At 41.4% G+C, this 23529-nt stretch overlaps 1 protein-coding gene across 1 annotated transcript; it reads left to right on the top strand.

The window, feature by feature from the left end:
- Positions 1 to 18340: 18340 nt before the first annotated feature.
- LOC130196312 (uncharacterized) lies at positions 18341 to 23516 on the top strand. Its single transcript, XM_056418331.1, has 3 exons — positions 18341 to 18439; positions 20289 to 20864; positions 22071 to 23516. The coding sequence occupies exons 1-3, from the start codon at positions 18391 to 18393 to the stop codon at positions 22544 to 22546; spliced, it is 1101 nt and encodes a 366-aa protein (XP_056274306.1). The 5' UTR covers positions 18341 to 18390; the 3' UTR covers positions 22547 to 23516.
- Positions 23517 to 23529: the final 13 nt, after the last annotated feature.

The following is a 23529-nucleotide window of genomic DNA, read 5'->3' as shown; positions in this document are numbered from 1 at the left end:
TCGAAACCAAAATGATGAAGGCTAAAAACCAAGATGATGAAGGCCAGAAACCGAAAATATCTAGTCGTAACATAATATCTTTTCTTTAACCATTCTATAAAGAAAATTAAAGACTCAAAGCGAAGGAAACCAAATGGTGCTAAAACATAAAGATAAGGATTTACATTCACTAAAATGTAAAAATGTACATATTTCAAATGAAGCCTTATGTGAAAAAAACATTAAATCATAAGACAGTTGTGACGTCTTAATATCTTGGGACATAAAGACATCACTCACATGTAAATGTGATTTAAAATGCATTCTTCTCTCATCCTAAACGTCCCTTTGGTATCAGAAGCAGTTAAAATCCCGTCTGAAGCGGCGGCGCTCCTCTTATCGCGTTCCCAAACACAAACGCCACATAAAAAAACTAATTCATGCATTGGAGACGCTTCGGGCTGCACATACACACACACACACACACACACACACGTGGTATTTCAGATGACATACTGAGCCGTTTGTCTTTGTTGGCCAGGAGACACGATCTTTAATGTCTGGTATTTCCTCTCTTAATATTACAGGCTCATGTTTTATTCATGATGAATCCTTTTTAAACTAAAATGTTATTCCGTTAAATGAGATTACATTTGTTAAGTCTTCTCGTTAAATTGCACGACGGGGATGAGGCTGTAAATCTGTCGGATAAGATAATTAAACATGTTTGTATTTCTGCAGATTCAAGCCGTTTCAGATCGCTAACGTGTTCCGATAAATTAACGATGATCTCCGTGGTGATGTTTTTCTACGAGGCGGCGGCCGTTTACATGTTAGCTTCTCCGTTTAGCTAGAGGCTATTTAAATGAAAAGTTATGACAATTTTTACCTGTTTCTGAACCGGTCCCATTTTAATTATTTTTATATTTAAGGCCAAAAACCAAGATGATGAAAAACCAAGATTAAAAAGGTCAAACACCAAGATCTTGGTTTTTAGCCTTCATCATCTTGGTTTCTATCCTTCATCATCTTAGTTTTTAACCTTCATCATCTTGGTTTCTGTCCTTCATCATCTTAGTTTTTAACCTTCATCATCTTGGTTTCTGGCCTTCATCATCTTGGTTTTTAACCTTCATCATCTTGGTTTCTGGACTTCATCATCTTGGTTTTTAGCCTTCATCATCTTGGTGTTAAGCCTTCATCATCTTGGTTAGTCTTCATCATCTTGGTTTTTAGCCTTCATCATCTTGGTTTTTAGTCTTCATCATCTTGGTTTTTAGCCTTCATCATCTTGGTGTTAAGCCTTCATCATCTTGGGTTTTAGTCTTCATCATCTTGGTTTTTAGCCTTCATCATCTTGGTGTTAAGCCTTCATCATCTTGGTTTTTGGCCTTCATCACCAAGATGATAAGGCCAAAACACATTTATTAGAACAGGATACAGGTATGCAAAACAATATTTGGATACTATAGGAACGTTGAATTTGGTTATATATTCAGCATGTGATCATTTATTTTAATGAACATTGCATGTTGCCGTGTTTGCGTGTTTTGATCTTTGGCCAAATGTCCTCCACATCCCATAATGAGCCCACAGCTGCTGCCTCCAGGTGTGTGGACACTTCTCCTGGTTTCCCTTTGGCAGCTCTGCAAAGGGCAAGTGTGCATTTGTTTGCAAAGACACACACACACACACACACACACACACACAGGGCATGGTAAAGACACCAGATAATTAATGAGTGAGCAATTAGCAGGTTAATTGTTTGTGTTCATCCGTGATGTCACTGTTCCTCTTTCACCGGGTTTTTGATTGACAGGACATTTTACAGGTGTGTGTGTGTGTGTGTGTGTGTGAGAGAGTGTGTGTGTGTATGTCAAACTCCATTAGCAATGAACACAGCTGCCAGCATATCTATACACTATGTTTTGAGTACAATGGCCTCCATCAGCCACGCGTTTTATTTTTTATTTTTTGATAAACGACCTTTTGTGATCTGCAAATAATGACTCTCTCTCTCTCTCTCTCACTCTGTCTCTCTCTATTTCTCCCCCCCACACACACACAGAAATAGTTGCATCGTTATTCAGAATACAAAGAGCAAGTTGTCATTTTTAAAAATATGTTTTATATTAAAGCTGTCGAGAGCTCTTTATGCTAAAGCTAAGCTAACGGAGCCCCCAGGTGTGTATGAGTTATTTAGGAAGCTCCACCCCCACAAAATATAGAACGCCTTTTTTGTTTATATTTTCTGTCATTTTTATTTTAAAAAGTGTAAAAAAGGTGTATATTTGTTTTCATATTTCTTATTATTTTTTAAAATATTTTTTTTATTAAATCGTATTAACAATTTATAAAAATTCTCTAATTAAAAAAAATGGTTATAGAATTTTTATTACATTTTTCTTACATTTTTATAAATGTTTTTTATAGAATTTGTATAATTTTTTTAAATAAAATGTTTATGTAATTTTTACAACAGGAAGTCAGATATCCAGAGGTTTGATCTTCTGTGTTGACGCCCATGTGACGGGAATCCGTTTCTCTCAAGGAGAAGAGGAGATCTCCAGCTCCGTCCTTCCAGTTGCATACCACGATCAACATTTCAGACTTTAGAAGAACGACAACAACATTCCTCAAACACAAGATGACTGAAGCATTTTACTGCCTGTATGGTGCATTTGTAATTAGGTAACTTATTTTTTGTGGTTATTTTAACTTTATTATTAACTTATTTTGCTGATTTACACGGAGTAACGCATATCTATTTTTTGTATCTTTAAGAAACGGGTTTTCCAGGTTTATTCTTAATTATTTCTTCCGTAGAATAGGAATATTTACTCTGTCTCTTCCTGATGGATGTGAGTGTGCTTTACATGAGGGTGTGAGATGCATAGAGGGGGGGGGGGGCACCCAGAAAGAGCACAAAGGGATTTAGCCTCTAATAACTCCCTTAGGTGGGCTGTGGCGAGGAGTTTTTTTTTCGTAAGCCACCAGCTACACGGTCATGATAATTGACCAATCAGGCGGCGGGGTGGGAGGAGCATAAACACCCGGGGTTCATCCAGAAAAGGTGAAATGGGAAAAAACGGGGTCTCACGTGGGAGTTAGCGGCCTCTAGTGGTGAGACGGCAGATTGCGAACCGTCCGGATGCCCTTTCGTGGTTTCAACCGGAGCGGTAAATGATGCGCTGCCTTGCACGTGGGCGCCGGGGCAGCAGTAGTTAATGCCAAAGAGGACACCGGTAATGATTCTCTCTCTCTCTCTCTCTCTCTCTCTCCTGAGCCGGTGGTGGATATAAAAGCGGTGACCTTCGTGCCTCTGGTCCTGACTAACGGCCTCCCCCACCCTTGCTCACACCGCTATTGTCCGACTGCGCTTTGATCCTGCCGGACCGATGACACACTCATCATGGATTTTTTTTTTAAACCTGCCTTCCAATACCAGAATAAACATTATGAGATGAGATGAGAGATAAGATATATACTTTATTAATCCCCAAGGGGAAATTAGTTCTCTGCATTTAACCCATCCTTAGTTATTAAGGAGCAGTGGGCTGCAGTGATGCGCCCGGGAAGCAACTGGGGGTTCAGTGCCTTGCTCAAGGACACTTCGACTTGCAACTAATGTGGAGAGCCGGGATCGAACCGACAACCTTGGGGTTGCAGGACGACCCCCTTACCCCACTGAGCTACAGCCGCCCCAAGCATTATAGCAATATAAACAGAACATTTGAGGCCAGAACTTCTTTCCTCTTTTTTCTTTGGCTCTACTTTTTTTCGTCGTGTCTTGTACAGTTTTTTTAAACCACCGCCATGTTTTCTGACTTTTTTTACGTGAGAATGAAAGAATCGGGCGATATTTAGCACGGAAGAAGCTCCGATTTACATAACAATGGGATCTGGTGCCATGGCAACGCATATCTGTGATCAAATATTCTGAACCCTGTGTTCACTAAACATCCATCTCACCTGCGGGTGATTACCCCTGGGACATGTATACAGCCCAGACCACTCCCCAATATGAAGAAGGCGCTGAGTAAAGCTCCAGAGGTTAGAATATTACATTTTATATCCGGAGACGGTTCATTTAGCTTCAAGTCCTCAGTCCTGAAGAACACGTACGCTTCTGAAATAAGTTTCTAGAAATCAGGAACCTCCGACTTTCACCCAGGAGACCGCTGTCGCTGTCTCGTGTGAAGCCAACTCATGTGGGCTGTAGTTCTACCAACCTGACTGGCGGTAACTTTAGTTAACTCTAGGTAAAACACACATACTTATTTTAACCCAAATCTCAACCTAACCAAATAGTCCCGTGTCAGTAAAACCTCAGTAGGAGGCGAGCGTCTCACAGGAAGTGAGAACTTGTTGGTAGGGGGCCTTTCAGCTTCCTTAGCAAAGAAAAGTGTCCAAAGGGGGTACAATATCATCATTTGTTTGTACATTTTTAGAAGGTAAACTCTGTAGTTTTACCACTTGTGTAATAAAAAGGAGTGAAGTGGTAGTCCATGGTGGGCGAATAACGGACATGAACCATAAAACACTGCTAGACAACCATCCATCAAGCACTTTGACGGTATGTAAACGGTTCTGGGGCGCTGCAGGTTCTAGACTCTGTTTACATAATATGTCATTTATATATATATATATATATATATATAAGTGTATATATATACATATATATTAGGGCTGTGAAACGATTAACATTTTTAATCGGATCAATCACAGGTTTTTGTGGATTAATCATGATTAATCACATATTACCGATATTCTCGGTATATTTTGTGAGAACATAGAGATTTATGACAAAAGACGGATATATACATTTATACATTCTTCTATACAATGGTGCTGCAACTCAGCAGTTATTTAGCAGTTTTCTTCCATATGGAACATTAATACATCTTCATCCTAAACAGAATGTTTAACCCTCCTGTTACCTTTCGGGTCAATTTGACCCCATTCAATGTTTAATGTCGGTGTTCTTTGGGGTCAATTTGACCCCAGGCTGTTTTTCACTGTGTCAAACATATCAGAAATATCAACTTTTTTATTTATTTAAAGGGCTATTTAGGTAGTCAACAAACAAACATAAAGTACCTCACACTTAAACTTGGGAAGCAATATTAATTCTAATAATTTTCTGGAGGTTTTAATTGCTGGGGTCAAATTGACCCCGAGGGTAAAATATGTTCGTAAAGGTAACAGGAGGGTTAAACAGAGCATTTTTCTCTTGTTTGTCAACCATTAACTCCACCATGATACAATCTATAGGTGGACAGATTGACAAGTGACTTTTTTTTGCTCGGTCCCGATGCGCGCGCACGGAGCTCTGTGGCGCGCCAGACGGAGATCGATAAGTGTTAACGCAACGCGTAGAGACAGAAATGACATGCTGCTGTGGAGATACGATCAACAACAGACGTTTAGTTTAATAAAAGAACAAAGACGTGCTATAGAGAACATGTCAGGGGCGGGCCAATCTTTTAATGTCATGCGATCTACCGACACTACGCCGCGATCGACTGGCAGGTCGCGATCGACGTGTTGAGACCCTGATCTACAGGAAGTAAAAGTCGTAACAAGGTTTCCGTAGGTGAACCTGCGGAAGGATCATTACCGATGAACAGACCGTCTGCATGAGAGCGGACAGAGTTCAGATTGAAGTGGTGTATTGGAAGCTCATTTTGCAAGTGACTTTTTTTTCGTCCCGACGACCAACAACAGACGGATTGGAAGCTCATTCTGCGCATGCGTTAAATGCGTTTTAAAAAAAAAACTAGTTAAACCTGTAATTGGATTAACTGAGTTAACGCGTTATTTTTCACAGCACTAATATATATATATATATATATAGGTATATGTTTATATATACATATATATAACCGGCTTTCATGAACCGTCTTGTGTGTTTTTTTGTATCCAATCAGCAATGGCTACATTGCCTAGCTGTGATTTCATATTGCGTAATATTTGCTCGTTCTGCAACATCCATCCTCAAATCAACCAATTTCTGCTGGAGTGCAATTACTGAAGCTGCGTTGAGGGCCGATAGAAGATGTAGTGCTTGCGCAAGCGTGCCTTAACAGCAGCTCTCGAGGGAGGAGAGCGTTCCGTAATTTAGATTGTCTTTCCCATCACCGGTCCACCTATACTCACTCTGACTCCACCCCCTTCTGCAAACCCCATCCTGCGTTTGTTGTTGTTGTTTTTTGGTATGTTTTCCACACACACTCACAGCTCCATATTCATGCATCCTTACCGTGCGAGCGTTTGACGCCCTGAGGGCGCCGGCGACCGTTTGATCTGCACGTTTTTTGAACCTCCGGCTGGAAGCCCGACCGGCCCCGGATGCTGCTTCTGAAGAGCTGACCACAGCTGCTGGGGGCCAGAGGAGGATCAGGCGCACCGCGGGGGGCGTTTAATACACATGAGGTCTGGTCTGCTTCAGGGAAGAGGAAGAAGAGGGAAATAATTATGCTGCTGTGTATTTCCTCTTCTTTTTTTTGGGTGCTAAATTTGTATTCCTAATCTCCAAATATCCAAATAATAATCTATTTAAGCCTCCGTCTCAGAGCGTCTCGTCACATTTGACTCACTTTCGGCTGTCGGTCCAATTTGGGGGGGGGGGGGGGGTGGCGACATATTTTATTTGATATCTAGCATAAAGCGATTTTGAAGAAATGTGACAATTCTAAGCTTCATTTAGGTGAATATCTGATGTTTTTACAGCTTCTGTTCAAGACATATGATGTCATTTTGGCAATTTTACACGCTTTTCAAATGCTATACTTTGCATGAATACAGGCTGATTGATTCTGATCAAAGCCAGGAGGGGTGCATATGTTATCTGCTACTGTGCAGACGGCATATCAATAGAGGAATGGAACCGATATGGAAGTATGGATAAGAGTCGTCAATAGAAAAGAGTATCCTCCGTGGTGCAGAGAGAACTCTGTAAAAACTTTCTTTTCGAGTAGAAAAATGCAAATTATTTGGAGTCAGCGGTGGTTTTGAGAGGAAGAGTCGGTGTTCAAGGTCTCACACTCTGTATTTTAATCATCCTGCAGCAGTTGAAGTGATGTCTGCTGTGTATATTTCTGTATATATAAATACATGCAGTCCCTGTAACCCCATTATGTCTGTAGGGTGAAGAAGGGTCTGCCGTCTGATTTAGACCTTCACCATTTTAATATTAACCTGAAACATGAAAACAGGAGAAATGAGGAGAAACGAGGAGACTTCATCCACTGGAGGAGGTTCAAGGGCATAAGAACTTAATGCATCAACTTTAATGCTGTTTCTCTACATAAAGTTTGTTTTCATAACATTTTGTTTTCATAACATTTTGTTTACATAACATATTGTTTGCATACAATTTAGTTTGCATAACATTTTGTTTTCATAGCATTTTGTTTAGTTTTCATAACATTTTGTCAGAATAACATTTAGTTTTCATAACATTTAGTTTGCATAACATTTAGTTTTCATAACATTTTCTTAGCATAACATTTAGTTTTCATAACATTTTGTTTTTATAACATTTTGTTTTTATAACATCTTGTTTTTATAATATTTTGTTAGCATAAAATGTAGTTTGCATAACATTTAGTTTGCATAACATTTTGTTAGCATAAAATTTAGTTTGCATAACATTTTGTTAGCATAACATTTTGTTTGCATAACATTTTCTTAATAGCTAAAATAATTGGGCTTAAACATCTTCACCACATTCTGCTCACGTCCTCGTCCCTTAATGTCTCCCAGGATAAAGTAATGAAGTGACATTTCCTCCAGATGTGGGATTAAAGCTTTTCTCTCATTTTCCTCCAGACCGTCACATTTATTTTGAGTTATTTCACATTTTCTACATATTTTCTTGTGAACTCAAGAAAGAAATTGCTTCAATTGTTTCTGCTCGGAGCGTCTTCCCATCGGCTCGATGTTTCAGTCTCATTGGTGCCTCACACGACCTTTAACGCCGTATTTAAATGCTTTGATCCACGAAAAGGAAAAGGAAAGTTTCACCTTTACTTTACATTTCAAAAACAATGTTTTCATAAATATGCAAAGGCTAAAAGTAATTTTTATAAAGCTGCTTAAGTTGCCAGTCTCAGTCTCCTCTAACTTCCTGGCTACTAGTTGGTGGATTCTGATTGGTGGGTTCTGGTTGGTGTACTCATCTTTTTGTTGTTGTTGTTATTTATTTTGTAACCGGTTGTCGCAGCGTGCAGTTGCCTCCCGCCGAGTCGGAGGAACAATGGTGCGTCTGCGTTGCGGTGGAACTTGTGTGGCAGCGCTTTGCTTTTTATTTGTTTGTTTGGACGTGTGCCAACGCAACAAAGAAGAAGAAGAATTTGACGTGTTCGACAAAGTTTAGTTTTTTGTTACTAAGTGAAAAAGAAAAACATTTCTCCGTACAACAAGGAACTGCTGTTCGTCAAACACACACACACACATACATACATACACACATACACACATACACATACATACACACACACATACACACATACACAGAGGAGGAAGAGGAGGCGGTGTGTAGTTACGCCTCATCTGCCAGGAACACGACCCTGAAGCTTAATAATTCATAGCTCCTCCCACGTGGTCAACTGTCTGAACGCCACCTGGTGATACCTTCAGGGTGTGAAACAAAACCAGGAGCTGCCGCGTGCGACTTCATGGCATCAACAAAACAAACGCCATCTTTATTCCATCGACAAGATGGCCGGTTGACCTCCAGCTGCATTTCGAGAATGAAAAAAAAATCATTATTGCGCAAGAGGTGAGGGGAAAGGGGCTTCCCTCAGAACACGCCTCCGTCTGTAATGACGCCACAATGGAAAGGCCGCTAATTGCGTCAAGGAATCCTGGTTTCTCTGAGAATAGAGCGAGCCGCCTCAGGAATGTGAAGCGACCCTGTGACCCGTGGGGTCGCCTCCTCCAGACGAGCGGGGGGCAGAGTAACCCTTTTTAAACCTCAGAGCTACTTTAAAAAAACAAACAAAACAAACAAACGTCACCAACGTCCGTCAAAGAGTCCTCGACCCTCACAGGACCTCACGGTGCCCTTGATGGGGTCAAGGGGTCAAGAGGTCAAAGGTTGTTGCAGGGTCGAGTCTGTGGGCTTTAGGCTGAAGATTTTGTGCGGAAGAAAATATTCTCAGAGCACTTTTTCTCACACTTCCACTTTCCTCTCTCTCACTCTATTTCTTTACCTCCCTCCCTCCCTCTCTACCTCCCTCCCTCCCCCCTCTCTCTCCTTCCCTTCCCTCCCCCCCCTACTACCTCTCTCTCTCTCCCTCTCTCTCCCCTCTCTCTCTCACCCTCCCTTTCTCTCTCCTTCTCTCCCTCCCCTCTCTCTCTGTCTCTCTCCCTCCACCCCTTCTCTCTCTCTCTCTCCCTCCATCCCACGCTCTCTCTCTCCCTCCTTCCCTCCCTCCTCTGTCCTCCTCCACTGTTCATCCAACTAAAAGGCCGGCAGCCCGAGTCCATCTGGACCTTAGTGTGGGCGGTTCTGAGTGGGCACTGGTTTTACAGACAGTGGGGTGCTCCCCTGCAGCGGCGAGCCGCGAGCCTCCTGTGTGTGTGTGTCAGTGTGTGTGTGTGTGTGTATCTGTGTGTGTGTTCATGTATGCCTTTGTGTGTGTTGGAATTGCAACCCTCTGTGCCAGAGACTCATTAGTCGTGATGCCGATACTTGCCTGCTAGTCTGCACACACACACACACACACACACACACAGACCCAGGACCAGCTTCAGGACACCACGAGACGTGAAGTCACAAAGACTCTGGGGAGGAAATGAAAATTCATCCATAAGTAGAGAGAGAAGAGGAGAGAGGAGCTCAGTGTATCCTAAAACAAAGAGAGAGGTGGTCAGTGTATCCTAAAATAATATATGTGCTCAGTGTATTCTAAAATAATATAGGTGCTCAGTGTATCCTAAAACGTCCCCCAGCTGCCTATAAGCCTATAGCAGCATATGTAGGGGCTGGACCAGGTGAACCTGATCCAGCCCTATATAAGCTCTGCATATACCCACGTCTCTCCAACTGAGTCCAATGCTTATTGGGTATCAATTTGTGGAAATTTAACTTGATTTGGCCATTTTTATTCAAATTTTACTCAAAGGTTGCTCGACTCATAGCTGAGAGATTGCACTGTGAACTGTGATGTTTCATAAATCCGAACTCAGTGCTCATGAATACAAAAATCGTGAGGAAGATGTGTCTTTACACTCGTGAGTTTTGGGGGTTGACCCTTCAAGAAACCGCCTGATGAAACTGGACGGCTTCAGACTCATCAAACAAGAAGATTGGAAACGCCGTCCCTTTAATACCCATCGGCCTGACCTCCTTCCAGCTGACTGGAGGTCAGAAGCACTCCATCACCTGTCAATTCATTTATCAATAAATAACTCCTGTCACTCTCCTCCAGGTGAATCAGCTGCTCTCACATTTCATAGATATATATTATGTATTAATGTCAATCTAAAGGTGATCGGTGTCCGGTGACTTTATGTCTTTGGTGCCGTGTGCATGGGGACTTTTTCTCCTCATAGATTTCTTTTAAAACACCCAAAAGAAAAGACTGTGACGCAGAGGTTCAACGTCTCAGCTGCTTGAAGAGGAGGGGAAGTGGGCGGGGTTTGTCTCATTGTTTCCCTGGTTTCCTCAATCACTTCCCATTATATATATATATATACATATTTAAAAATACATATTATATATAAATTCATATATATGTATTTTAAAATCTTTTTAAATATATACATATATATATTTAAAAATAATGAAAAATAAATATTTTATACTTATTTATATATATATGAATATATGTATTTTTAAATATTTATATATATATATATATAAATATATTTTAAAATAAATATTTTATATTTATTCATATATATATATATACATAAATATATATATATACATGATTGTTTCCAGGTGTCATAATTGACTCCTTCCGGGATGTAAAAGAACTCTCCTCAGACCTCACTGTCTGGTAATCGTCATCAATTAATTCTTTAAAATCTTTTTGACATTCTCATTCAGCGAGACATCAAACGCCGTATTACGAAATAACTTAAATAACAAAAAAGATCAACATAATTTCTTATTATATTATTTTCATGAATAATGTAGCGATGCCATCAGTGAATCAAACAGAACCATAATGAGATCAAAATGACAATTAGGGGCCTCCCCCCCCCCCCCCCCACACACACACACACACACACCTCTGCCTCCCAGCTGCTCAGGCTAATTACGAGCGTCCCCCAGACCCACGTTTTCAAAAATCCCTGAAAACATAATCTCCTCAGCCAAGGTAACAAACACGAGTCTCATTATCCATAAAAATAAAAATAAAACCCAAACTGTTCCACGAGGAGACGAGAAAAATAAAGACGTGTGTGGAGGGGAAACTCTGGCGGGAACTCCCCATTTCTTTCAAAAAATAAGATTCATGATCCCCCAAAAACAGTCTGTTCATTTCCTCTTAATCCACCTTTCAGCTCCACTAGAGTGTCGGTTGACACTTCCTGGCAGGAGGCCGGGCCCTGTACCCCCCCTCAGGGTTCTCACATCATATTTGGGGTATATAAGTTTCATACACTGATAAAGTATTTCATTCTTAAATCTTCGGATGAAGTTTTTATCCTCAATGCCGCAAAAAACTGGCGTAAGATAACCATCTTGGTGCTCCTTGATGGTTGGGCGTGTTAGTGGCGCTCTGGTTCCCCTTCAGCTCCTCGTTTTTCAGACCTTCTCTTAACTTTCTCCCTCTCTTCTCCCTCTTCTCTCCCTCTTCTCTCCCTCTTCTCTCTCTTCCCTCCCTTCTCTCCCTTCTCTTGTGCTTTGATCATGCGCTGGAAGCCTGTTGTTTCAGTTTCAGCTTCAATCGGGAACCAGCGGTCCATCCACGTGGTTTCCATCAGCTGTGGTCAGAGTGCTTGGTGTTGATTGACAGGAGTCGAGAAGGGGGGGGGGGGCTCCTCTTGTGTGGTCGGGATCGGTTTACCAGACGAAAATGCCGACGCTCGTCTGGCCTGTAAAAACAGGGCATTCCTCGGCCACCAAATGGGGGTCGCCGCGGTAATCAAGGTGGGGTCGCATTTCTCGCAAGCCCTCAAAAAGCAGTGTGTGGGTGGGGGAGGGGGGGGGGGCTGTAGCAATTATTCAAGGAGTTTGAAGTTCCCACAGTGGAAAACCATTTTGGTTATTTTGTAGGTCAAAAGGTGTCGGCTAGGGACTGAAGCGACTCGACCCTAAATTATACTTTCGTTTAATATTTTGCTCGGACGTTTCTGTGAAGGTCCGGAACTTTTGTATCTCATTTTAGAAAAGCTGTATGAAAATGACAAATATGAGATAAATATACCCTCAATGGTTCCAATCTGCAGCGTGACGTCTCGAGAACAATTCCGTTAAATTCGGACTGGAGGAGGAACCGGTTCGACTTTGGTGGTCGAAAGTCACCGTGACCTCACAACTCTCAAGAGTCCTTGTTTCCACACGTTCGATTCCCGGTGACGTAACGAGGCTGTGACCCTTCACTCCAGTCTGTTCTTCCCTTTTCTTGGAGGGGCGGAAACAAAACAACGTTGTTAGATTATTATCCACGAGCACAAAAAACGCCGAAGACTGAAGTCGTTTGTTCCACTTTGAGCTCGTCGACTCCCGATAGACGAAGGAATGTGAAGTGGAAATGACCCTCGAATGAGGACAGGACGTGTGTGTGTGTGTCTGTGTGCGTGCATGCGTGCGTGTGCGTGTGTGTGTGTATCTGTGTAGGTGTGCGCGTGTGTGTTTGTGTGTGTGTGTGCGTGTGCTGAAGATACTCTCAGACTCTCATGATGACCATCTGAAGGCTTCACTGTGACCCCGTGTGTTTCTCACGTTCCTAGAAGCTGAAACCTTTTACCCACAAGGACGACCTCTTGCTCTCCATTGGATGTGACGACGTTGCTGTTGTTGTTACCTTCGCATTGAAAATGCCGGAAGGTTATGTTTTGATCGCCGTGTATTTATTTATTTATTTATTTATTTGTATGCGTGTTATTCGCAAATCTGAAAAAGTATTGAACCGAATCGCATGAAATTTGGTGGGATGATTGTTTATTATCCGGGGACCAGTTGATTAGATTTTGGGATCGATCGGGTCAAAGGTCAAAGGTCAAAGGTCATGAACAGGTCAAAATCTTTCGCAGAACTCAAAAAGTATTTAACCGAATCGCATGAAATTTGGTGGGATGATTGTTTATTATCCGGGGACCAGTTGATTAGATTTTGGGATCGATCGGGTCAAAGGTCAAAGGTCATGAACAGGTCAAAATCTTTCGCAGAACTCAAAAAGTATTGAACCGAATCGCATGAAATTTGGTGGGATGATTGTTTATTATCCGGGGACCAGTTGATTAGATTTTGGGATAGATCGGGTCAAAGGTCAAAGGTCATGAACAGGTCAAAATCTTTCGCAGAACTCAAAAAGTATTGAACCGAATCGCATGAAATTTGGTGGGATGATTGTTTATTATCCGGGGACCAGTTGACTAGATTTTGGGATCGATCGGGTCAAAGGTCAAGGTCATGGAAAGGTCAAACTCTTTTTTTACCATAGCACGATACATTTTTGTCCAATTGGCATGCAACTAATGCCAAAATGTTCATAATTCAATGCCCAATCTTGTGATATGCGAAGGTATGCGCTCTACCGAGTGCCCATTCTAGTTGTTGTTGTTGTTGTTTCCTCATGCTGCCTCTAGAGCTCGCAGGAGGTGTTATTGAAGTGCAGATGCTCTGCCATAAGTTCCTGTCGGTCAAAAAAAAGTGGCCTCTGCAAATTGGTGGCTGCTATAAAAGATGCACGCAAATTAGAGGGTGTGCAGAACCGATGGGGGGGGGGGGCGTGGACTCCGAAGGTCTCGGTTCCTTTGGATTTATTTCCACGGGGGGAGGGGGCAGAAAGGACCCGGGCGTCATGAGGCATACTGTATGTGGGCTGTTGCAAGATTAATTAAAAAAGTAAATGCGACAAAAAAATAGCAACGCATTAAAGATGATTTGTTGCCACGGAGACGAAGACATGTCGAGTTTTTGTTGGCATCTGGTGTGAAAGTATTTGCGAACCTCTTATCTAAACAACACGGAGTCTGCTTGTTGTCAGGAGACATGAACGTGTGTGTGTGTGTGTGTGTGTGTGTGTGTGTGTGTGTGAGCAGCATGCACGCAGCGCTCCTGAGCTCCCACAGTGTGATGCCTCCGTCCTTCCGCAGCCTCGGCTGAACGTCACCGCTCTGTAGCGTGTGAGCCGACTCATCCTCACCTCGCTGGCCTGCTTTCTTCTGTACTCCAAAACCGTGAGAAGGTCACAGGTTTGAATCCCGCAGCACCGGAGCCGTCCGGCAGACGTGAACGTGTCAACCAGATACCCTGTTTTCATAACTTCACTTCACACACTTTGGATGTTGCTAAATTGTGAGCTAATGCTCTGGAAACATGCACTTTCAATATGTATTCAGGAATATTACTACGCCAGCTATTGTGCCGTGATCAGAAAAAAAGATGTATGTCTGTGTGTGTGTGTGTGTGTGTGTGTGTACATCAGGCCAGCGGGGAACAGCCTGGAGGCGTGCATGAGTAATGAGATGAACGTCCAGTCGACTGTCTCGGCTCCCCTCTTCCTCTCTAATTACCAACGCTCTGTGTGTGTGTTTGTGTTTGTGTGTGTGTGTGTGTGTGTGTGTGCGCGTCAACCTTTAGCTCAGGCTGCAGGGCTTATAGTTACCTCAGAGGTCAAGACTCCAGGATCAGACTTTTTCCAGGTCTGTTGTAGAACATGTTGGTATCAGCAGGTAATTATTTAGAGTCGGCCAGACTCACATTCCTCACACTTCTGGGGCTTTTTCTTTTTTAAACAAAAATAATCCCAATATCTAAAGATCTTAATCAGGAAGTAGATGGTTAGACATGATAGCGGTAGATCGGATCAGATTGACGTATTGGATCGTCATTTTGTATCATCGGATCGGATCGTCTTATTATATCATCATATCGGATCGTCTCATTGGATCGTCATATTATATCATCATATCGGATCGTCTCATTGGATCGTATATTATATCATCATATCGGATCGTCTCATTGGATCGTATATTATATCATTGCATCGGATCGTTGGATCGGATCGTCTCTTTGTCCGATCATCGGGCCTCATCATCGTACGACCAGATAACAATGCAGACATTATATTGTTCTCTGCAATTTTCTAGATATGAAACACGGTGATAGAGAGATGCAAAAATGAAATGTTAAGAAACGATGCCAACAATCCCAACGTGCTGCTGGTATTTTTCTGGATTTTTGTGTCACTGTTCGACCAAATAGCAAAAGTTTCTTTTTTTCACTTTTTCTCTCACTCTTTTAGTGCAGTCGTTGGGAATCTGGTTGTACGGTGGGGGAAATGTCAATAACATTGGAAAAAATAATCTTTCTTTAATATCGAGTACCGATACTGCTGACGAATGTCCCGTGGCCATTGGAAAGTCCCACCACAGCATCATTACGTGTCCTGGACTAAGTTCCTCCAACCTAAGCTAAAACCTGGTTCTTGTGGTGGAAAGTTCCTCTACAGTGGAACTCGTCTTCCAGTATGATAAGAGGACTTTTTAATGTCCTCCCCCCTCATAGATTTTTAAATCCCCATTCCTTTTTTTACTCTATATCCTCATTGTGAGTTGTGTTCAGGAACATTTAACTCCCAGGACAGATTAATTGGAGTTGGTCACAGTTTCTGTTGTTTTCTGAGTTCCTCTGTCATCTGACTCCCGGAAGAAATGGAAGTAACCCTTTCAAAGTGTGTCAGCATACAGTAACTGTTTTTGATGGACGCCAACTTTGAGGAAGCTAGTTTCCCACACTTTATGCTATTTCAATACAATTCAGTTATATTTTATAAAGCCCAATATCACAAATTACGCATCTGCAGAGCCATGACAGGAGGGCTGCCCACCAGGCAGGAGGCATCAGACCCAGCCAGGTCCAATGGACCCTATGAGACGAGAAGTCACAACGACTCCGAGGAGGAAGCAGAGTTAGTAATGTGCGGTGGAGAGATGAAAATTCATCCATAAGTAGAGAGAGAAGAGGAGAGAGGAGCTCAGTGTATCCTAAAACAAGATAAGTGCTCAGTGTATCCTAAAACAAGAGGGGTGCTCAGTGCATCCTAAAACGTCCCCCAGCAGCCTATAGCAGCATATCTAGGGGCTGGACCAGGTGAACCTGATTCGGCCCTAACTTCTTGTAATGCTAAGGGTAATGCTTAGCTTTCTTATTGGTAAGAAAGCTAATAAGAGAATTGTCCGTTAAAGTATTAATTTAAACAAGCTTCATATGGCCAATGATGGACGAAGTACCCAGATACTTTACTTCAGGAGAAGAAATACTGCTAACAAAACACATGTTACAATTAAAATTCCTGAATAAACTAGTAACTCTATATTTTAAGTAAGTGTAGTCCAGTAAAAAGTACAATATGTACCCCTACGATGTAGTGAAGTATAAGTATAAGGCCATACTTGTGCACTTGAGTAAATGCACGACATCACTGTGAAGAAAGTGACACTCTCTTTCTTTTACACTCGTTCCAAGTCACTCTTCGACAGAACAAAAGCTGAACGCTCAAAAAATGCAAATGTCACTGCAGGAAACCAGACTGAATCTACATTTACATTACTTTAGGACACGCCCCCCCCCCCCTCCCCTCTCCCTCGCCTCCTCAACCTATAATTGCTGTGTTTGTGGATGAAAGACTGAGGAGACGGGCCAGTGTAATGGAGGGGGAACACGAGGACACCTCCACGCTCTCGGCAAACACCCGGAGAATGCACAAGACGACAACTTAGCGCCTCGCAGCCTCTTCAGGGCCCGTTTCCTCCCGACGCCGACGCCCTCTTATTATTCAAAGTCGAGATGAATTTGCAGGCCCGTTGGGATGCGTTCACACTTAACGTTAAAATACGTCTCAATTGGACAGCTTTACATACAAGTTTGGCTTCACCCACAAAATGCACGTCCCAAGCATCGGAGTGCTTTTACTTTTAAATTGTCAATAAAAACTAAATGGCACAACATTTATTCTGAGGCCAGGTGTGAAGCCAGTTTAAGTCTCACCTGGAACGATGTAAAAACCTGTAGATGTATTGTTTACAACAGGTTTCTCTTACATTTATATATATATATACACATATATATAAATTTCTTCCCCGGAAAAAAAGCACTGCGTACAAACATTCAAGGGGTCAAAAGCAAGCCAAAGCCCCGCATTTTTGGGTGGATATAGCTATCTAGCATACGTAGCTATATACGTAGCTATATATTTAGCTATATACGTAGTTATACACAAAGCTATATACATATCTATATACGTGTATATATATATATATATATATATATATATATATATACGTAGCTATATACGTGTCAGGCCTGGACTAAAATGAGGACTCAGATGCAGATAAATAGAACGTATAAGCCCACTTCATTGAATTCAGATCCTCTTTGAGGAGTGACAAAATAAATGGGCTATGAAAAAACTCACTAAATAACTAGGGCCTGGCCAGATAACTTGCGAAAGAAAAACTTTGACCTCTCTCGATATTTTGTAGCCATCTGATCATTCCCCAGGAAGATTAGCGGCCGCTAAGGCGTCAGTTAATGGGAATCCAGTTAATAAACGAAACTGCACTCCAGTTTGTCCAAATATGCTCGATCGCAAGACAAACAATATAACTCATCCTTCGCAACAGGAATGTGCACTCTTGTGTACACTGCACTTCCACACGTTGCATCACAGCTGCATCAAAGGTTGCACATGATATTTGCCAACAAACTCATAGTGCGCTTGTTTGAATAAATATTCAACAGCACCTACCAGATAAATAAACTGCACAATCAAAAATAAATGAATGTGTAACGTCAAACTCATAGGATCCTTCTTAAGATGCAATAACATAAAACTGTAATGAGATATGAATAATTACAGAGAAAGAAAAAAAAGTAGGACAAATGGGAGCATTATCAATTGCAAAAAATGTTTTCAATAATATGTAACATGTTATGCAAATTAGTTTTTTTAGTTTAAAAGATATTGCGCAATAAAAACGACACAGGAGAAAGTAGTGCAGAACAATAATGTCATTAATACATGAGGTATGTTCTCTTATTACTCATTACTGTCATCGTAGTCTTTTTTAAATTGTAATTCTATATAAATGTATTTCGCGTTCACACAATCTCTGCCACGCGCGGCGCGCCGGAAGTGACGTCAACCCGGAAAAGAGCGGCGTCGCTGTGTCCGTTTGTCGGGGGGATTGTTTACGTTCCCATGCAGCCGGGTTTAAAAAATGAATCCCCCGGTCATCAGCTCGACCAGCTCCGTCTCCACGACCAAGAGTAAGACTCCTTCTATCAGCCCACTTGTTTTATTTGTTGTTTTTCACGACGGCGGAGCGATGCTAACGTTAGCTGTGTTTTTGCCTTCTACTTCCGGGTTCACGCGGTTATTAAAACTGCCGAACTGTTCACTGCTGACGCTAATTATCCTGTTTGAGTACATCCTGATTGTTCAACTATTATATTATACTTGTATACATACTCCGCTATATACTCTTATATATCTGAATCAGCGCTTCACATGGAGGCTGTCACAAAATGTGGTGTGAGACCACGTGACCTCTGCTAGAGGTGGTCACGAGGTACTTTATTGTTTTACAGGCTTTCGTTATGTTATTACTAAGTTTAGTTACTACTGTGTTACGCATGGGGCTCATGTAATCTTTATTTCACTGCATTATTATGTATAAATACTGCCACACTTCTAAAATATTATGCTGATTTCCCCTTTTTTTCAGACCTGTGTATAATCGTTATACCCAAAATCTGTAGAATGCATACTTGTAGTTTTTGGGATCGCATGTGACTTAGAGACTGAACGTGTAGCTGATGTATTCAGGCGTCATTCTGGAAGGTGCTTCTAATATGTCCTGCCCCTTAAATGTCAGTGAGGGTGGAGCATATCATTTAGAAAGTAACACCGCTCAGTATTAATTGCAATATAGTTAAATTGCACCACAATCAGCAGCTGAGTGTATTTTATTTTTTGCACACTGACTGAAATCAATTTGATTTACTTAAATGTGTGGTTTGGAGTCCGGTGTGTCGGTCTTCCTTTTTTTTCAACCTTGCACATCCAAGATATTTATTATTCTATCGTGTTTATTATTATTATTATTATTGTCTTTATTTAAAAAGGGACTATGTACTGTTAATAAAAACAATGTCTCCATGTGATGCTCTTTACCAGATTGTAGGTGTTCTACAACGTTTGACCGGTGGTGTGTTTGTAGTTGCTCAACACCTCAGATTCAGGAATTGATCCTTTCTGCTAAATCTAAGAAAAGTTGGCCGTGTAACATTAAATGTCCACGACGACAACTTGAAGCTGCGTTCACAACAAAAGCGTTGCGAATTGTTCCCACGAGTAGATCCGGTAAGCAAAGTCAACGTACAGATGCGAGTGGTTGTGGCAGATGCAGATTTTTGCCGGGTGGCGGCGTTTGACACGAATTGCGAATATTCGCTTCGATTTTAAATATTTTCACTGTGGCGAAAAATCCGCCTGACGACGAGTTTGCGAAAGGCAATCAGCGTTGAGCTGGAAGAGACAGTTACTCAGATGTAGAGGTGAAAGTCATCGAGCTGTGTGAGCCTTCGGTGATTGATGTCATGTATAAATATATATATTTATATTAATGTTATGAACCCAAACACGAGGGCGTTAGATGTTTGTGTGATGTCTTCAACAAGTATAAAGCAGAACTAGTGGTTGATTCTTCGTGGTGGATGAAGGAGATAACTGTTTCCAATGAGTAAAGCCACAGAGTTAAGCCCCGCCCCCTCTAAGGCGTGAATGAAGCGAAAAGCTGCGTTCACACCAAAAGCGTTGCGTGGCTCGCGTGGGTTCACCGGTTGGAGCAGCAGCAGTTAGATTCTCCAACGGCGCAGCAGTTCAACGGCGATTGGCTTTCGCAACTCGGCATCGGGCGGATTTTTCTGCGTCTATCTCAACCTCTCGCGTCTGTACGTTGACTCTTCTCACGGGAATAATTCGCAACGCTTTCGGTCGTGTTTGGTTGCACACAACCTCAGATTCAGGAAGTTAAATCCAAGAAGAGTTGTCAGTCTACCATTTAAATGTCCCATGACGCCACGGCGCTCACCGTGTCTCCGTGTGTGCGTTCAGGGAAGCGCGAGGCGGAGCGCTCGGTGAACTGGACGGCGGAGGAGACCCAGGTGCTGCTGTGCGCCTGGAGCGACGAGCGCATCCAGCGCAGCCTGGCGGAGAACCTGCGCAACCGGCACGTCTTCAAGCACCTGGCGGCGCGCATGAGCGAGATGGGCTTCGCCCGCAGTCCGCACCAGTGCCGGCTGCGCGTCAAGACCCTGAAGGCTAACTACGTCCGGGCCAAGCTGCAGCGCAGCGTCGACGGCTCGCCGCCGTGCACCTTCCGGTACTTCGCCGAGATGGACGCGGTACTTGGCCGGAGGGCGGCGGGGGGCGTGGCCGAAGGGGCGGGGCCGCAGTATTTCGTGTCTCCGGAGAGGATGGCGGCGCCGGACGCGGGTTACGATAACGCCGAGGTTGACGAACGCCGCTCGGGTTCTTCTCCGGGGGGCCGCCGGTCGTGGCCGCTGGACGCCGTGGTCAAGATGGAGGACGGAGAAGACTCGACGGACGAGTACGAGTTCAGCAACTCTGGATTCACTCAGCTGCACCACGGCGTTTACCTGGAGGCTTCCATCCGCCGGGAAATGACCGGTATGTACCGCGATTACGCAACAGGATATGGCGACGAGTTAAAACAATTACCGTATCGCAAAAATAATAATGTAGATTTAAAAAATAAGAATAATTAATTGAAGGTGAAAAAATAAAAGCTAGATATAAATAGAACATTTTTATTAAATTAGAGAAATAAAAGTATTGCAAAAATAAGAGATAAAATAAAGGAACATTTTGATTAATGTGAAAACATTTATATTATATATAAATAAATATATATATATTTATAAAATAGGATATTTAAATTAATGTTTATGAAAGACAAATATAAAATAGAAGGACATTTAAATGAATGTTAAAAAAACCCAAATATAAAATAGAGAACGTTGTAATTAAATGTGAAAAAACTAAAACATTTAAAAGAAAAAAGTATTTAAAACCATAGATATAAAAAATAAGAATATTTAATTGAAGGTGAAAAAAATAAAAGATAGATATATTTAAATTGGAAAAATAAAACATATATAAAATAAAACATTTTAATTAATGTGAAAAAATTAAATATCGAAAAAATAAAACTGATATAAAATAGAGGAACATTTTAATTAAATGTAAAAAAAAAAGTAAACATTTAAAATATAACAATTATTTAAAATAAGATTATTTAATTGAATGTGAAAAAAGACAAAAATTCAAAGATAGATATATAGAGAAGATTTGTATTAAATTGGAGAAATAAAAGTAGTGCAAAAATAAAACAGATATAAAATAGAAGAACATTGTAATTAATGTGATAAAATAAAATATCTCAAAAATAAAAGACAAATATAAAATGGAAGGACATTTAAATGAAATGTAAAAAAAAAAAAAAACATTTAAAATAAAAAATATTTAAAAAATCAAACCATAGATATAAAAAAATAAGACTATTGACATTATTATTTAGCATTTTTATTGAATTGGAGAAATAAAAGTATTGCAAATATAAAACAAAATAGAGGAATATTTTAAATGATGTTAAAAATATATTTATTTAATGATAAACATGGTAATCAACATTCATAATATAAATAAATACTGTTTACAATCAGCAACAATCGTGCACTATAGTCGCTGGAACCAGAGAAAGTGTAAATTATCAAAAAATGCTAATGTACTAATATTAATCCATGAATTGACTGTTCAATCTACAAAGATAACCGTGTCCTCGTAATAATATTTTCCCTGTTTCATGTTTCATAGGTGCAGTCATAGAAAACTGCCTGAGTCCTCCTTCCCCACAAGCTCTGCCTCCTCCGGCTGCTCCTCCTTCTCCTCCTCTCACCCACTCCGCCTCCTCTCCTCTCCCGGCACCCTCGGATCCGCCCCTCTCCCCCTCGGCTCCTCCCCCTCCTCGCTCCTCCTCCTCCTCCTCCTCCTGCCTGGAGCGCCTGTCAGAGGGCTTCGAGCGGCTGTCGGCGGACACGCGGCGCCTCCTCCTGCTGCTGGAGGGCCAGCGGCAGGAGGCGCAGCGCTGGCACCAGGACCTCCTGGCACAGTGGCTGCAGCGGGAGGAGCGGCGGCAGAGCGAGGCGGCGGAGCGCGAGGAGCGGCGGGAGAAGGCACGCATGGAGCACGAGCTGCGGGTGCTGGAGCTGCTCGCCGGCCTGGTGGGAGAGCCGCGGTGTCGGTGCGGAGGAGGCCACACCCACAGCCCGGAGGAGAAGGGAGGCCGTTAGGAGGCACGGGGACTTCTCTATTTACCCCCAAAAAGCTCAGGTGGAGCCCAGATAACATTCAGGGTGCCTTTTGGATGTTTAGCCTTAATCCTGGAGGGATAATAAATAAAAAAAATCCAAATCCAAATTCAGGAAGAAATAACTCCCTCAAAACATCCACCGGGGGTGTTTGTGAGTGAGATGATTGACAGCCAATAGGGGGAGGGGGGGAGGGGCAGTCGGGCTCTTGATATGTTCGAAGAAGAAATTACAAGTTGAAGTGTGAAGATTTCTTACGGTTTCACTTGATTGCACCAAATGTAACTTTTTTAGAAATTAAAAAAAAAATGTAAGTGATATTTTCAACCGGTTTCATTTTTATGGAAAAGTCTTTATGCAGCTGATTTTTTATTTTTGTAAGTAACATTTTTTTAAATAAAAATGATCGTTGTCATGTGACGACTTCTCAGCCAATCGGGCGTTTGAGGTAAAGTACAAAGACTGAACTGTTTACGGTGACGCATTAAAACAAATTAAAGTACCGCAAAAATATAACCATAGAAAGAAAATGTAATTGAATGTGAAAAAATAACATTTAGATATGAATTTTCTGATCAAATTGGAAAAAACCCCAAAATTAAAGTATTGCCAAAATTAAACGGATATAAAATAAAGTAACGCTTAAGTTAATGTGAGAGAATAAAATAATCGAAAAAACAAAAGAGATTAAATAGAAGAACATTTAAATTAATGTGGAAAAGAACGATATCGCAAAAATAAAACATGGATATAAAAGAACATTTCAATTAATGTAATAAAGAAAAGTTCCAAAAATAAAAAGATCTAAAATAGAACATTTTTATTTAATGTGAAAAATAACCTAAAAAATTTACAGTATTGCAAAATAAAACTATAGAAATTTAAAAAATAATATCTAATTGAATATTAAAAGACCAAAATTAAAGATCGATTTTTTTTATTAAATTGGAGGAATAAAAGTATTG

The sequence above is a fragment of the Pseudoliparis swirei genome, chromosome 7 (assembly GCF_029220125.1).
Source record: "Pseudoliparis swirei isolate HS2019 ecotype Mariana Trench chromosome 7, NWPU_hadal_v1, whole genome shotgun sequence".
In the NCBI taxonomy this organism is placed as follows: domain Eukaryota; kingdom Metazoa; phylum Chordata; class Actinopteri; order Perciformes; family Liparidae; genus Pseudoliparis; species Pseudoliparis swirei.
This window is presented reverse-complemented; position numbering and strand designations above follow the sequence as displayed.

Excerpts from the sequence above, each read along its gene's own strand:
- LOC130196312 (XM_056418331.1), top strand. The coding sequence starts at position 18,391 with ATGAATCCCCCGGTCATCAGCTCGACCAGCTCCGTCTCCACGACCAAG. Across the intron at positions 18,440-20,288 it reads CTCCGTCTCCACGACCAAGA|GGAAGCGCGAGGCGGAGCGC; the intron begins GTAAGACTCCTT and ends GTGTGCGTTCAG. Across the intron at positions 20,865-22,070 it reads CATCCGCCGGGAAATGACCG|GTGCAGTCATAGAAAACTGC; the intron begins GTATGTACCGCG and ends CATGTTTCATAG.